This window comes from Papio anubis, chromosome X (assembly GCF_008728515.1).
Source record: "Papio anubis isolate 15944 chromosome X, Panubis1.0, whole genome shotgun sequence".
Lineage (NCBI taxonomy): Eukaryota > Metazoa > Chordata > Mammalia > Primates > Cercopithecidae > Papio > Papio anubis.
In genome coordinates this window covers 92,804,990-92,822,234 of record NC_044996.1, presented here as the reverse complement: position 1 = coordinate 92,822,234, position 17,245 = coordinate 92,804,990, and the positions used below count along the sequence as shown (strand labels likewise).

At 40.2% G+C, this 17,245-nt stretch overlaps 1 protein-coding gene across 25 annotated transcripts in view; it reads right to left on the bottom strand.

Moving 5' to 3' along the window:
• The window catches only part of HUWE1 (HECT, UBA and WWE domain containing E3 ubiquitin protein ligase 1), a 154,070-nt gene that overhangs the window by 42,895 nt on the left and 93,930 nt on the right, over positions 1–17,245 (bottom strand). For 22 of the 25 annotated variants that reach the window (XR_004180755.1, XR_004180758.1, XR_004180757.1 and 19 more), the window contains 14 exons: positions 16,138–16,375; positions 15,170–15,400; positions 13,396–13,518; positions 12,795–12,890; positions 11,943–12,212; positions 10,783–10,935; positions 9,197–9,324; positions 8,905–8,986; positions 7,118–7,294; positions 6,296–6,455; positions 5,668–6,026; positions 2,982–3,177; positions 1,560–1,727; positions 293–438 (listed from right to left, as the gene is read on the bottom strand). Coding sequence is in view for 22 of the 25 variants with exons in the window: in XM_031660829.1 (XP_031516689.1) it covers positions 293–438; positions 1,560–1,727; positions 2,982–3,177; positions 5,668–6,026; positions 6,296–6,455; positions 7,118–7,294; positions 8,905–8,986; positions 9,197–9,324; positions 10,783–10,935; positions 11,943–12,212; positions 12,795–12,890; positions 13,396–13,518; positions 15,170–15,400; positions 16,138–16,375 (2,527 nt within the window). In the remaining 3 variants the exon portion in view is untranslated. The remainder of the gene's footprint in view (positions 1–292; positions 439–1,559; positions 1,728–2,981; positions 3,178–5,667; positions 6,027–6,295; positions 6,456–7,117; positions 7,295–8,904; positions 8,987–9,196; positions 9,325–10,782; positions 10,936–11,942; positions 12,213–12,794; positions 12,891–13,395; positions 13,519–15,169; positions 15,401–16,137; positions 16,376–17,245) is intronic. The other 3 variants (XM_031660841.1, XM_031660836.1, XM_031660842.1) reach the window with 1 other exon arrangement.

Genomic DNA, 17,245 nt, shown 5'->3' with positions numbered 1-17,245 from the left:
ACTATAATCTGTGGGAAGCTATTATAAATACAGTGACTGGGAGACTGCAGGGGGAGGTGGGGAAGGAAAAGGAAAAGAAAAAAAATTAAGGAAACAGTTCTAATCCTAGGAGAGGAAAAAAAAATCTCCAGGGACACCCCAATTTTGTCTTTGTAGTCAACAGATAATTTACAAATACATCAAAATTAATACTTTTGAAATTCCCCTGGGATAGCCCTAAATACTGAGACATTTCAATACACAGGCATTAAAAAATGAGAAGAAAGATAAAATGCTGTTGGAATTGACTTACATTAATGGAAAAACCTGACTGCGTATCAAAGTCACTGCTCTGACGCGTAAGTGACCGGTACTGCTGGTATACATCATCACCCATGTCTTGCAGGAGCTGGCCAACCTCTTGGGTCATACCCCCAGGTTTAGGATCAGATTTATCTGCTAGAAAAACAGTAACAACCATCAAAAACAAAATAAACCTCTTCTACAATTGGACAATGTTAATACCTATCTAGTAGTCTTGGTCAATTTCACATCAAGTGCCTATGACTGTTTACATGGTGATATTATAGATAATGTTAGAGTGCCTCACTCTAATATTACAAAAACTAGTCTTGTGATCACAGGCAATTAACTTAGTCTCACTTTCCTAAGCTGTAACTACAAACCTTAAGTGAACACAGCTGGCAGTATTGCTCATGCAGTGGTAGGTCAATAAATGGTTGCCACAGCTATATAGCTAAACTATTTCGGGGAGGAGGTGATAAGATAGGGTAAAGATTCTGGGGTGGTAGGAGAACCAAGGAATTCTATATGGATCAGGGTGCTGCACAGATGAAAAGCACCAAAGTCAAGACTCAGATTTCTTTTACTTATTAAAGGCAGTATTCATCAATTTTTGGCAGTTGTTACCTATCAAATAAGTATGTCCTGAATAAAATCTAGAAGGACCTTACTATAATGAAATCCTATGTTCCAAGCAATTCAATCATGACTTTCCTAGTGCTTGTAAGATGCACCTTAACTAGGAATAAAGGTGGATGGGTGTGGTGGTCTCAACAGTTAGGAAGCCCAGACACACCTCCTAATATTGTCTCCAGCTCAATAAACAATAAAACAACAATAAAAAGGTTTTGCTTGAGTATGAAAACATTAGAGACTTCCTGGTGTCTTATTTTCAACCTCTCACAGAACGCTATACGTCCTTTTAAACCTTTGTTCACTCTTCCCCCTGTATGGTGTGTATTCTCATATAACAGAACTCGGGCAATCTCCTCATCCATTAAAGGTTCATTTTAGAAATCACGTACACAAACAAATTTTCTTACCTATGCACCCTCACTAGGTAAGGTGCCTCACCCTAAGGATTTACCATCACCCTGGTATGTCATACTATATGACTATTAGCTTCTTCAAAGACATGCAATGGGTATCTTATTCATCTGAGCCCCAGAGTATGGGCACATAGTGAGTGCTCACTAAGCCATGAGTTGGCTGAAATGACCCAGGCAAAGTAACATATCCTCTAGTGCCCAGTCTCCTGAGGTAGGCTAGCCACATACCTTCCTCTGGAGCATGGTATGCAGCCAGAGCATTCAGCATATCATAGATCACTTCCTTGATAGTATCAGGGATGACAGGCAGAGGTGAGGGCTTCAAAGGGGTGGTCTTCACCAGCTGTACAGCATTAGGGCCTTTAATTCTAAGATTCTCAAATTCATCATCTGAAGCTAAGCCAAAATGAGAGAGAAAAACCAGTCAATCATGAACCAGTACCTAAACTAGGTTATTAATAAAGACTCAGAAGGGGGCATGTGTAATATACAAGCTTGAGATAGGAGACCATTTTCAATTAATGTTCAAGTACTCTACTATAAAACCTGGTTTCTACTTTCCTTAAATTCCACAGGATTTAATACAGCACTACCAAATAGTAAAGGCTTGTGTTAGAGAAAACTGGTTTTGAAATCCAGTTGTTACTTCAACAAACCTCAATTTTCTCACTCTTCAAATTTATTTTGAGGATTAAATGAGGATATAATTGAGAAATGCCCAGCACAGGGGCAGGCACATAGCTAGAACTTCCAAAATAATTTCGTCCCCTTCCCAACTTTTTATTAAAAAACAAAACAAACCCAACAAACCTACAGAAAAGTTCAAATAGTGTAATATGATAAACATCTATATACTTTTCATCCAGAATTACCAAGTGACTATTCCTGAATACATCTACATGTAGCTCCTAAGATCAAGGACATATGTTTCTTTTTTATTACCAAAAAAGTCAGCAGAGAGGAGATCAAGGGTATTTTTCTACAAAACTGCAATACCATTATAATACTCCCCAAATTTAACAGATACAATTATATTACCTAATACATAGCACTCAGTTTTCTCCAAATCTCCTTTATCTGCATCCACAGCCCAACCAAGGCTGGTGGCGATTATCTCTCTAGACTACTTTTCTCTAGAAGAAATGATCCTGTATTTTTTTCTTTCATAACATTAATATTTTTGAAGAGTCTAGGACAGTTGTCTTATATAGAACATCCCACAATTTGTATTTTTCTAATTGTTTCCTCATAATTAAATACAGGTCAAATATTTCTTGACAGGAATACACAGATGATGTCTATTTCCCACTGTGTTACATGAGATGTACATCCATTTAATCCTCAATTATCACTTGATTTATAAACCATTAACTATATGTAAAGCCTACTGCCCCACTAAAATGAGCTCTTTGAAGGGAAGGACTAGAATGAATGAGTCCTCAGTGTCTCTGGCAGGGATTACAACAGGGCAAGGCCCAGAGAAGCTACTGAAGTACCTAATGAATTGACCCAAATGATCAACTAGCTAGCAAATGTCCTAACAGTTGCCTAAGGAGGCTCTTCAAGTCACAGACCCCCTCATAGATAAATTTCTGGATTTATACCAGGCCACAAACTTAATCTCAAAGGCCAGGAGCAAGTGAAACTTACCAGTTCCTGAGCCTCGAGGGGCAGGAAGGGCGATGCGGATACAGCAGTTGGCCACTTCTGTGAATATGTCTGGATTGCGGCATGCGGCTGGCCCGAGGACACGAAGGATGTAGTTGATCTCCCGAGAGCCGAGGCTGCCAGACACAACACCAGAGGTAGTGCTACCAGCTCCACTTGTAGCTGCTGAGCGAACAACCTAGTAAAGAGAGAAAGAAACACCGCCGATTAAACACTACTTTCTAAAAATACAACTGCAGTCAAGGAAGAGTTACCAAGACTAAAAGCTTTTGATTTTTGGGAGAATGATATTTCATTTTTAAGTACTGTCCCATCTTTTCTTGATTCAAAAAACCTGGCTTATAAAAAAGTTGCAGCATGTCTCAAAACTGTCAAGTATTAGACCAGACTGCATGTGATCTTTACAGAAACTGGGAGATGTGTCAAGACTATAGATCCCACATAACTTCCACATTAAAGTGTCAGCTCCTGAGCCTCTCCAAACTGTCACAATTTTAAATCAGAATGGTTCAAAAATATGTAACACTGTAATCCACTTAGTGTACTGGAACACAATTAAATATTTTCTTTACGTCTCAAAGTCAACCATCAGTCTGAGATAATGATAGCCACTGGAGATACTGAACTATCTATATATTGTTTGCCTTGATAACATAGGGCTTACATTTTTGCTCTTCTCATAAAATTGCTTGTTAATAATGGAAAATCCATGAAAGCATGAAGAAAATAACTCAATTGTATTATTTTCCATTATCTATAATTTCGCAAACTACATGCTCACAATGAAAAACATCTTTTGGTATCTTAATGCCTTTTTTTTTTTTTAACCAAATCAATCATGCCCTTTAGTGTATTATAACCTCTGTATCTTGCCTGTCTGGCTGTAATTATAAAATAATTTCCATTTAATAAACATAGAAAAGTTTAATTTCAATATAAAGGATGAGCCATAATTTACCCAATCCCCTACTGCTGGACATTAGACCTCTAGTTTCTTGATATTACAAGCAATTCCACAGTGAACACTCTTACATATGCATCTTGGCATACTTGATGTTAGTTACCAGATAAATTCTTAGCCATAGAATTTCTAGGTCAAAGGATATCTTAAACCGAGAGTATCAAATTGCCCTCTAATGTGGCTACACCAATTTCCACTCCTACCAAAAGTTAAGAGTATGCCTGGTTTTCCACACCCATACTAGTAATGAATAGTATCAAGAGTTTACATTTTGCCATCTTGATACATTAAGACTGTCACTGATGTTCCTTTGTTCCCCACACCCCAACTATAATTTACCTAAAGTTTAAAACTTTAAAAGTTTTCCCTCATCCAATGAGGACTTACACTTTCTCCTAGCCCTTTGAACTTGTAACTTTTAAACATTTATTTATAGAAAGCATTTCAAGTTTCTAAAATCAGAATTGAGTTGTATACAGTTGTTCCTTCCCTGCTGGGTTATCTCCTGGACTGTGGATCACTGTACAAGCTACCTTCAACAGCTCTCTTTCTCTTGATTTGGCACATGTGAGGTGAAATCAAGCAGGCTGTGTAAAGAACTGTCTGAAGAATCTAAAATGTATACTCAGATATACAAAAACTGATACCACTTTTCTGGCAAGCAAGTTAAAAAAATACTTGTAATACCTTTTGATCCAATTACTAAAAATCCCTAAGTAACCATCTTAAACATGAACAAAGTTAGGCACAAAAATGCATATTGCAACACTACTTATAAATGCGGGAAACAATGTCCTAAGAGAGGAAAATGGAAGCAAAGTCTAGTAACAGTCATTATTGATGACAAAGAATCAGTAGAAGAAAGGATTTTGTAGAAGTACTGAGAAGGAAAAGCCTCACTAGTAGGACATTTGCCCCTTACCCCTCCACTGTTGTCTTTCTTTTTTTTTTGAGACAGAGTCTCACTCTGTCACCCAGGTTGGAGAGCAGTGGTGCCATCTCGACTCACTGCAACCTCCGCCTCCCAAGTAGCTGGGATTACAGGCCGTGCCACCACACCCAGCTAGTCTTGAACTTCTGACCTCAGGTGATCTACCTGCCTCGGCCTCCCAAAGTGCTGGGATTAGAGGTGTGAGCTACCACGCCCACCCTGTTGTCTAAACTTTACAAATGTTTTTATTTTTTATAATTATGTTGCTATTTCTTCTACTGCTTTATAAGTTTCCCAAAATATAATAACCTGTTTTCTGATCCGCACAATGGGTATTTGTTAAGTGTCTATCACAGTGCCTGGCAGATTACAAACATTCAAAAAGCTTTAACTATACTTTTATATTCCAAAATACACTGTTTTGAGAATATGCTCTTGGCTGAACACCTGAGAGGTACTCCTACAAAGGAATGATTTTGAAGGTATGAACTTAGGAGAAGGTATCCCAGTTCTTTACTAACAGTTTTTGGCTTGGTTAATGAAACCTAGATTAAAAAAAAAAAAAAGAAAGAAATCCAGATTGCTGGAGAGGACTTTCTAGCAATAGGATCATCCCTCCCAAGCACAGAATTGGAAAATTCTGTTGGGCGGAGTATACAGTATACATATCCAGCTATAGACATGTAAGAAGAACCAGAAGTCTATTTGTTCTCAGACCAAGGAGAACAAAGGTATGATGTAAAGCTAAACCAGAATCTGATACAAAACACACTCACCTTTTCCATGGTATGACGAAGGGTACAGGGGTCCTCAATGATGTGTCTTAAGAGAAGGGTGACCAGGGGAGTAAACCCATTGAAGCCTGAGCTCTGGGTCAAATTCAAGATCATGCGGGTACTCTTCAGTTCTGCAAACATCATGGCATATTTGTGGTCCCGGGTGAGCCTCAGGCAGAGACGAAGGGTGGCATGCAAAGTATCTGGGTCCACAGGGACTCCCAGCATGCTCACACAGGCCCGGATTAAAACAGTCACCATATCTTCTGTCAAGCCCTGGATCAGGATCTCCCCAATTTTTGTTTCCTCCAGGCTTGTCTCCTTTTCAGTGTTTGTACCCTCTAGGGCCAAAGGGGTATCTATGAAATGGGAAAATAACAGTTTAAGACAGTTTAACTTGACGTTTATTTCCTTCCATGCCTCCCTCCTAAGTAACTGGCCAAGCACTTGGGTCCTATTAAGAGAAGCATGCCAAATACCAATTTTAAGACCAGATGAAAAAGCATAAGGGAGGCCTATGTATCTTTAATCTGTTAATCAAGCTGATGAAAATAACTTGCAATGAAATTGGCCAGACCTTAAGCCACAAAGGCACATTAGCTTTAGGTAAAACACTCTTGGTACATACCGTTGCCTTTATTTTCTTTACGTTTGATATCCATTTCTTTGCTTTCTTCCAGCGTCTTCTCTAGTTCCTGTCCACTGCTGTTTTTTGAATTTTTATTCAGCCGAGGTACCCTGAGGAGAGTCAGCATCACAGGGCGTCGGTTCCCTGTTTCCTCATTAACCTAGGAATTCAAACAGACATTAAAAAAACCTCTACCAAAAAGGAATTATAAAGGTGGGGAAGGGGAGGGACATCTCCCAGATAAAATGCTACAACAGAAGGAACTCTGGCAATTTATCTCACCTTTATCATTTACAGAGAAAAAACCTGAAAGTCCCCAGAAGGCAAGTGGCATACACAAGGCCTTATAATGAACTGTAAACCTTCCAACAGAGCAAATACCATCCTTAACCACTCCCTAGCCCTTGACTAAACACTTAAAATCATTTCTAAGAGGGACAGTATCAAATTGCCACAGACTCAAGGTCTAATCAATGACCTTAGAAAGACTCAATTTTCTGAAATCTATACTTAAGTAGGTATGGTAACTCTCCTCCTCATAACACATGTTAGGAATGCTGGTTCATAAAGAAGAAAACCAAAACACCCCTCTTTTTGACAAAGTTTACAGTAGGGGTGTCCAATCTTTTAGCTTCCCTGGACCACACTGGAAAAAGAATTGTCTTGGGCCACACATAAAAACTACACTAACGATATTTGATAAGCTAAAAAGAACAACAAAAAAAACCTCAATGTGTGGTGTTGGGCTGCATTCAAAGCCATCCTGAGCCACATGTGGCCTGTGGTCCACGGGTTAGACAAGCTTGGTGAGTGAGCATGTACCTGCACCATTGTAGTGAACTGGACAGTGTATCTTCTTCGGCCTGCAGTGAATCGCACACTTGTCTCTCCAGATTTCCAGGCAGAATCAATAGTGCTATTGTTGCTTGCACTGTAACTACACCAACGCCCAGAGCGATCATCAAACCAGCGCCAGTTGTTGCTGTTGGATTGCAGGTACTGAATATAAAAGTACAAAGTTTCTTTGTATTCCTTTCAAGGTTGATTATTAGAAAAAATAGTAACTTCATCAGTGTTCACTGCTAAAACTCAACCAGGAAAAAGAAATATACTGGACAATTAATAAATTTTAAAAACCAAGAGAAAAATTTTCATATGCATTTACTCTCACATTCCTTAGTCTCTCAGCTACACGTTTAAAATCGTGTCTTCTAAAGTTCAGGTGATGAAAACTTAATCCCTAATTTAACAGTGTTGGGAGGTGGGGCCTAATAAAAGATAATTACGTCATGGGGACTCTGTCCCTCACGAATGGATTAATGTCATTATCCAGGGACTGGGTTAGTTATTGTGACTGGGTTGGTTATAAAAGCGAGTTTGGGCCAGGCGCGGTGGCTCACACCTGTAATCCCAGCACTTTGGGAGGCCGAGGCAGGTGGACCGCCTGAGGTCGGGAGTTCAAGACCAGCCTGACCAACATGGAGAAACTTCGTCTCTACTAAAAATACAAAATTAGCTGGAGTGGTGGCGCATGCCTGTAATCCCAGCTACTCGGGAGGCTGAGGCAGGAGAATCGCTTGAACCCGGGAGGCAGAGGTTGTGGTGAGCCAAGATCGCGCCATTGCACTCCAGCCTGGGCAAAAAGAGTGAAACTCTGTCTCAAAAAATAAAATAAAATAAAATAAAAGAGAGTTTGGACACCTCTTCCTCATCCACCTTCTGCAACAGAAGGATGCAGCACTAAGGTTGTCACCAGATGTGGTCCCTTAGATCAGCCTCTAGAACTATGAGCCAAATAAACTTGTACAGTTTATACTAAATATCTTTTTTTTTTTGGAGACAGGGTCTGGCTCTGTCACCTAGGCTGGAGTGCAGTGAAGCAATCTCAGCTCGGTTCACTACAACCTCTGCCTCCCGGGCTCTAGGCCCACCTCAGCCTCCTGAGTAGCTGGGACCGTAGGCACACGCCAATACGCCTGGCTATTTTTTGGAGAGATGGGGTTTCACCATGTGTTGCCCAAGCTGGTCTTCAACTCCTGAACTCAAGTAATCCACCTGTCTCACCCTCCCAAAGTGCTGGGATTACAGGCGTGAGCCTACAGTGCCCAGCCTATAGTTTATAAATTAGTCCGTGGTATTGTTACAGCAACAGCAAAACGGACTAAGGTACTTTTCCTAGACAAAAAAACTATCTACAGTCCCTTATCTTGCCATCTTCTACTTTCCTTTTGTTTCCACTGATTTTCCCTAAAAGGGGAATGTCCACCTGAGATGTACTGAAACAAAAATCCTGTTTCCAAGAACGTAGTGAGATGATGTGGCACAATAATCTTGATCTAAGGAGTGTTTGCTTTTTGGAAGGATTGCTGTATACTCAGTCCTTTACATAACAGAAAAGCCACTCCTCCTCTGGAGATAGCACGCTCCTTCAAAATTTACTTCCACAGTAAATTATTCAGAAGAGAAACCTAGCTATGAAAATCCCTAAAGAGATTTATACATTGGTCAGAGACTTCTACATTCTTCACTACTCTCTCATATTCTCTTCTGGTCTACTCTTGCCTCAGGAAGCTAAACCGTCCTGCAATCATACATACTACATTACACACCTTAGTCATCTGGGCTCTCCTTTTTGAGGAGATGGCTGTCTTTTCATAGAAATCAATCAGGAGCAACACTGGTGTGATCCACCTAAAAAAGAAAAACGATCTGTTTTGGGCAAGCAAGAAACCTGCATGAATTGGGAAAATATATCTTAATTTCATTAGGTGCTTCCTTTATAATTTTAAAACTACAGAAGTACCACAAATTTGCCCCATACATGCCCCAGAAGAGTGCCTGATTCAGGCCCATGTCCCAGGGAAATAGAAATGAAACTAGGAAAGATATAGGGTCACTCACTTTGGGGTCTGGACTTCCTTCTGCTCCTTGGCTGCCTGGAGGCAGGGCTGAACCACTTCCAAGAGTTTGATTAGGACATTAAGGATGCCACTCGATTCAACCACCCAAGCACAAGGTAGCTTCAACTCCTGATAGATCAAAGGGAAAAACAAAACAACCAGATACTAATTTCTACTCAGTATCAAAGATTAGCATGGGATAGGGGAACATAAGGGTAAATAATAATAGAATTGGTTGAATTCAAATTTTACCCCTTAGCATCTAGCAGTTGTGTAATCTAAGATGTGTTAAATTTTCTAGGCTTTGGTTTCCTCATGGGTCAGAGGAAATAATTTTTACCTTCAGAATAATTGTGATGATTGAGGTTTCATTTATATATTAATATAAGGTACCCAGTGCCTGGCATATTAGTATATGCTTAATATGGAAACGGTTTGTCACCTAGGTTGTGCAGTCTAACGGTGTTGAAGTTGTAAAGCTTTAGATTTACAGAGAAATTTTATAATCTTTCAAGGAAAATGCAATAATTAAATGCAGTTAGTGGTTCGTCTTACTGGGGCTACACTAAAGTGTTACTTTTAACAGGAACTTACTAGAAGTAAATGTCCAAGGATAGGTAATCATTTAAATAAATTAGAGAACATTCAAAAGATGGAGTAATGTGCATAGCAAATGGGAAAATAGTCGTAATACTTAACAAAAAGAATATAAAACTTTCTATACAGTCTTATCCCAATTGTTTAAATGAACAGGAAAAAATACTAAAAGAAAATACAAGACTGTTACTTGTGATTTGTTTTAGATGGGGGTCCATGAATGATTCTCTCTTTAGTACTCTGAAACCTTTCCCACAAGTATCTCTTTACAAAGTGCTACAGTAAGAGTTATCACTTCCATGATAAAGGAAACCCCCAAGACAGCTGTTACACAGTTTGACTCTTATATTGGACTTATCTCCTGAGTATGTAAAGGGTTCACACTTCATTAAGTTCAGGTTTTAAAAATAGTGAGCCACAATTGAAGTCATTTGACCAAGGTCAGCTGCCTCCTAGTTGGTTGGATCAGGTCTTGCCCAAACCACTCTCTTGCCTCAAATAATCTGCTGACTAAATAGGCAAGGAAAAGAGAGAGGAATCTGATTCCAACTAATGCCTATTACCTCAATACTGACCACATTCAATTTGCATACCCTACTCTACTATGTGGCTGCCAGTTAAGTTTCCTCAGAGCAAAAATATTCTATGACCAAGCTCTTTTAGTAATTTAAATACTTTTCTTTTAAACTACCACCTCACAATTCCGACTCAATTCAATTAATGCTTGTTCTCAGAAGCTCTTCTCACATAAATCCAAAGTGATGCATACGACTTTCCTAAACCCAGATAAAACTGTTGACATCACTCTAACACAGAATGCTGTATTTTTATACGTAATTATGTGCATTTTAGCCTATCAGAAACGGGGCTCACGAAATGCAGGACTCATGCCTTATTCTTCTCTTTATCGTCTTCAATTCCTCATATATCGTAAGTGTTTGGTAATTCTTTCATAAATGAATTACAGGGCCCCAAAGATCTAAAACTTACCTCAAAAAGTAGCGTTAAAAGCAAGATTCTAGTAGCCAAATTGGAGGCCTGGGGCAGTGTGGCCATCTGACTTATCCACTCTGACACGGTTTTTGTGTCACTTGTTGTCAGGGGAAGAGCAGCTTTGATCAATACATCAGCAGCTTCCCACACCTAGAAGAACAAAGAAAGGTTTAAGTCATGGAACCTCAGAGCAAGATGAGGTTTCTGAAAATAGTCTCAATCTTTTAAAATACTCCCTCCGCCTCCAACACATCCACTGAAGAAAGGTAGGTAAATCTAACATATTTACCATAGGGATTTAGAATCTATACCAAAAGATGTATGTTACTAAAGGATCACCACTAAACAATTACTTTATTAGGCTAGACTATAAGAAGCCTAAAATCTAAGTTAAAGGAAATGATATTTTAAAACTTCCTGGTGCATACAGTCAACCCCAAAAAGGTTCTATCAACTTATACTTCCATCAGTAATCTTTCATTATCTCTCAGAATTATTGTTAAAAAATAGACACTAAAACTTTCTGTGAAAAAAAGTTTTATCCAGTTTTCCTTTACTTGTGTTCTCGTGCATTAAAGTTCTATTTTACAAAGCTCAGAAAAAAGTTTTCCTTTTTTTTATTTCTTTCCCTGCTTGTAGAATGAACCATTATATAAAACAAGATTCCAATAACTTAAATACATAGAAATGTTAACTGGCTATCTGGGTGTGGGGATTTAAGGTAATTTCTTTCTTATCCCACTTCTGTAATTAGCATACAGTAATTTCATAATGAGAGAAAAGAAAAAGAGGACAAATATCAGGTCACAAGTATTCATCAGGATGGGGACTCAGCTGTTCAAGTCGCTGTTACATAGGAAAAAACATTTATTCAGTATTAGTCCAGGGGACGAACTTGACTCAAGGGTGAGGCACATTTTGGACATTTTAAGAGAAAAGTAGAAAAGGAGAGCTTTGTTTTTCCCTTCTAAAGACATTTTTGTGTGTGTGATGTAGTTAATACACTGTTTCAGGATTACCAGATTGAAATAATCCAAAGAGAGAATATACCCCTATCAGGTAGAATGAAAATATGCTGATTTTTCAGAAATTAGGTTCTGACACAGGCAGGCAAACCACTTCACATACTCCCCTCTTCTGACCACTTGAGAGCTCACCTGATTGACTACTTGCTTCAGAATCATGTCACGATAATCTGCTCCATTACGTTTGATTGCTGTCATGATCAGGTCACACACACGGTATACCGTGTCTGGCAGCTCATCAAGAAGGTGGAAGCAGCCTGGCAACATAGTATCTGTGAAAGTGTGGAGCTCATCTTGTTCCAACGGGTCAGCATCCTGGAACTTCTCTAGACATTTAGCCTCTTCCTCTTCCTGCTTTTCCCGAGCTTTCCGTTCCTCTTCCTCCTTCCGGCAAGCAACTTCCTGGAAGCAGGGAAGGAAGTGTGAATAGTACACAGGAGAGGTGAAGGAGGAAAGATAAGAGAGACTCTGAGAATGTATTTGCTCTACCATATAAATACCCTCAACCTTCTCCTCAAGCAGCTGATACTTTCATCCAGGGTGTGGCAGCCACAAAGTTTAAGGCAAGACAGGGAAGGTAGAAGGGAGGGACGCTTCAAACAACTTCTACTGTCAAGTCATTTCTAGCATTCTATACTACCTCCTGCAAAATCATTTCTAGACACTGTTCTATATTCTCTGCCAGCAGGGAAAATTAAAGTAACTGTCACCTAGGAATATACAGCCAAGTTCAGCCTAATGGCATTACTGAGTACACTTTGGGTCTCTTATTTGACAATAAAGATTAATGCTTCATCTGTCTCCCTTAAAGCTTCAGGTCAATACAAGGTAGCTCAATGACAGATGGCAAAGCTGGGATTAGCACTCTTCTCAGGTATTCCCTTAGATTTGAATTCTATCATTACTTTGCAATTACAGCACAATGTTCACAGAATACTAAGATTCATATGCCATGCCCTTTAGGATGCAGTGTCCTATAGTTACCTCAGGTGACTCTGCCCTTTGATCCATTGGAATATCCTGTCCCAGAGACATAGCAATTGCTCTCATCATCTGGTCCTCTTCAGACATGCTGAGATCCTACAGAGTATTAAGAGAATAGCCAGAGAGGAGACACATTCAAAACAAAGAAACCCAACGAGACCACCGCAACTCACAGGGAATCAATCAGACATCTTGTGCTCAAGCTAAAGAGAGAGGAAGGGGCTCAAAATGCTGCTCTTGTATAAGTCAAAACCAATCAGGCTTATGTGGTTACTACAAACAAGAACAGATGAGGAAAATCACATGTAGAATTAAGTACAGAAAGGGGGCTTCAATGTGACCATCTATTCTACATCTTAGAAAAGTGTGCCTCTTCTATTGTTTTGTGACTGAGGGTTCTTCTGAAAACAAAGTATAGTAATTTGTACTGCTAGGGGATAGAAAACTTCTGTTATTATGAAAAGAAAATACTGGCATGCACATGTCTGAAAATGAGAAGCAGTTTATAGAAAGGAAGACCAATGACAGAATAATAAGGGGAAAAAGGACTTCAGCAGTCAAACCAATATCCTGGAAAATCACTGCTCCTGAGCCAACTTACCCGAACAACTCCTCCCATGATTGGAGGGGGGTGGGTTAGAAGGTACTCTGTGGCCTGCTCCATGGTGCTGGTGTTCAACAGTGCCTCCATGGCATGTTCCCTTGTGAAGCCCATGTCCATGAGCTACATAAAGAATGCAAGGGCTCAGAATCACATAATAAGAGAAATCCAAATACATTTTTAAAAGGAAGGAACCTTTCCAAGATGAGCTGAGAGCATTTATGAGCTAGGGCAATTAGGTAAAATGAACAATCCTTTCTGTTTGGTGCTTCTATAACATTCTAAGCTACACATTGGGTAAGGAGCCAAGAAGATTCTCAATTTCATCCTCTAAAAAAATTGGGGGGGGGGATGCATGGTTATTATGATTAACAGAATTATTATAATTAAAAGATTGAGACTCATACAAAGAAGTATAAATTGGTCCCAATTTTCTGGAAAACAAACTGGTAACAGACCAAGTGCCTGAAAAACTGACCTAGTTATTCTACTACCAGGCAATAATCAGGAGATGTATGTAAGGATTGGTACATAAGGAAACTATACAACACAGTGTTAAAACATCAAACTGTAAGAAAATTAGCATCCAACAATAAAATAATGACCAATTAGTAAAAAAAAGTTCTTGATAACAGCAATACAAGTATACATATTGCTTGATGTTAATGATGTAAAAATTAGGCACAAAACTGAAAAAGGAGACAATGACTATCTTGCGTGATAAAATTATGAATGCCTTTTAAAAGTCTTGTATTTTCCAAATTTGGTAACGGGACAAGTGTATACAGTAGACAGATTTGAACAGGACTCTAGACACAAAGCTAACACACATACATACAAACTCCAGGAAGAAAACGTTAAAATGCTCTTTGAGATGGAAGTGGCAGGACTTTACGTGCCTTTCCCCTCCCTTCTTTCTAGCCTCCCAAGTTTTAAAATGCCCCTTATACATTTTATTTGCAAGTGAAAACAAAAGTTTTGTAGGTGACCAAGGTTTCTTTTTTTATTTTATTTTATTTTATTTTATTTTATTTTATTTATTTATTTATTTATTTTGTTGAGACGGAGTCTTGCTCTGTCGCCCAGGCTGGAGTGCTGTGGCTGGATCTTTTATTTATTTATTTATTTTGTTGAGACGGAGTCTTGCTCTGTCGCCCAGGCTGGAGTGCTGTGGCTGGATCTCAGCTCACTGCAAGCTCCGCCTCCCGGGTTTACGCCATTCTCCTGCCTCAGCCTCCCAAGTAGCTGGGACTACAGGCGCCCGCCACCTCGCCCAGCTAGTTTTTTGTATTTTTTTAGTAGAGACAGGGTTTCACTGTGTTCGCCAGGATGGTCTCGATCTCCTGACCTTGTGATCCGCCCGTCTCGGCCTCCCAAAGTGCTGGGATTACGGGCTTGAGCCACCGCGCCCGGCCGTGACCAAAGTTTCAGAAAGCTCTTGTTGGAGAATAAACCTGGTTCACAATATCCATTCTCTTTACAGGTTAACCAGAAAGTTAACTGAGGACAGTTTGCCTCCACCGAGGCAGCAGGAGGCTACTGAGAATACTCATCAACATGCTTGAGAGGAGTATTACCTGTGCAGAGCATCAGGACTATATTCCAAGTTTTCCTCAGGAGAAAAAAAATAAATACTAAGGGAAGGAGCAAATTTAAACTGTCTCCTGGTTAATGTGATCAGGGACTTAGTGGTGTGTGAGCTTAGAAGATCCATAAGCATCACACTCCACTGGGTGCAAAGTCTGGACCCTGGAGTGTGAGACCAGCACCCTACCTGTTGCAGTTGTTGCTGGTTGACTTGAGGTTCCCGGCGGGAGCCACCTTCCTCTTGCCCTGTATCCTCTTCTCCTCGAGACCCCTCTTTCTCCTTGCTTAGTCTCTCTCGAATCACAGGTTCTCCTCGGAGGATGTGGCACAGAATGGCCAGCATGGATTCAGCCATTCGTCCACCATATACCTTCAGAGGTTTCCGGTTCCATAGGTTTTTGATGCAAGTAAAGGCTGCCTATAAGTAATTTGAAAAGTGTGTGATAATCATTTTGCCTCAATTCAAAGCTCAGAAAGATTAAGTTAAAGACCTATGGAACAGTCCTTCCACAACTAGTACCAACAACAAAATCCTTGGCCAACATAAGAGGGTCTAAGGAGGCACAGAGAAGAGGCATTTTACTCAACCTGAAGTAGTGATATAGTTTGCAATATTTGCTCTGCCTAAATCCCATGTTGAATTGTAATCCCCAATGCTGGAGGTGTTTGGGTCATGGGGTGGATCCCTCATTGTTTAGTGTTGTCTTCATGATAATGAGTTAAAGCGTGTAGCACCCTCTCCACCTCCTGGCTCCTGCCACGTGACACGCAAGCTCCCACTGAACTTTCCACCATGACTGTGAACTTCTTGAGAACTCCCTAGAAGTCCAGCAGATGCTAGCACCATGCTTCTAAAGCTTGCAGAAACTGTAGGCCACTTAAATATCTTTTCTGTATAAATTACCCAGTCTCAGGTATTTCTTTATAGCAATGCAAGAACGGCCTAATGCAAGTACCAATCTGAAATTTACAGTTCAAATGTTTATCACGGAGAATTCTCAAATGGTCTATATTCCGTTACGTAAGGCAGCCCTATCTGGGAGCTGGATCCAATGGTTCTTAAATAAGCATGTTATTTCATTAAGCAGGACAAAACAGAATGGGAACTACTTAGCATGAGAAATTTCTTTTGATTTTAGAATACCGAATACTCACTTTCTGAGTTACCACAAGGAAGCGGAGTGCACTGAATTGGGGAAAGTTCTGGACACCTCCAGGCAATTTGGCAGGCAGTGAATGTGGAGACTCAAGCACCGTGGTGGGATTCACCATCTTCTCCACCAGCATAAGCCAGGCATCTAGGAATTCTCCTGTGCCATCAGGCAAGTCCGAGTGTTCCAATCCCTCAGAAACAGGAACTTTACCTCCCATGGACAGAGCCCAGTTGAAAGTTCTAAATTCAAATAAGGAAAAGTAGACAGATAGAATATTAGTATTTTACCCTGGCAAGGGGGGTTTACATCTAAAAGGCCCCCAATCTCTATATTGGCACTACATGTCCCATCTTCTTAGAGCTATTATGTCTAATCTGTCCGACAGTCTTCAGCTACACTATTTTGTTTTTCTTTTGTTCCACCTCCCCTCCTTTACTTTTCAGTGTCTTAAAAACCTAAACTAGCTGGGCGCGGTGGCTCATGCCTATAATCCCAGCACTTTGGGATGCTGAGGCGGGTGGATCATGAGGTCAGGAGATCAAGACCATCCTGGCTAACACGGTGAAACCCTATCTCTACTAAATACAGAAAAAATAGCTGAGTGTGGTGGAGGGCACCTGTAGTCCCAGCTACTCAGGAGGCTGAGAAAGGAGAACAGCATGAATCCGGGAGGCGGAGCTTGCAGTGAACTGAGTTCGTGCCACTGCACTCCAGCCTGGGCGACAAAGAAGACTCCGTCCCCCCAAAAAAAAAAACCTAAACCTATGAAACTCAGCTTGGAATCATCCGACCAAGAAAACCAGAAAAATTATATTCATAGAAACAACAGAAAAAGACAAACCTATTTTAAAAACCCATACTGGGAACCGGAAGCCACACGAGAAAAAGCAGAGACCCTTATAAACACAACTCCAGGGCAGGCTAAATCCTACCCTCCAAGGTAAATGGAGACAAACATGGCTACTTCCCAGAACACTGAAGGATACAACCAATGGCTATTTCTATATATCCCACTGTTACAAGATAGGGTACTTAAAAACAGTGGGCTGGGAAGGCACACAGCAAAGACCAAACTCCAAGAAATGCTCCTCTGTGAAGCAACTTGATCC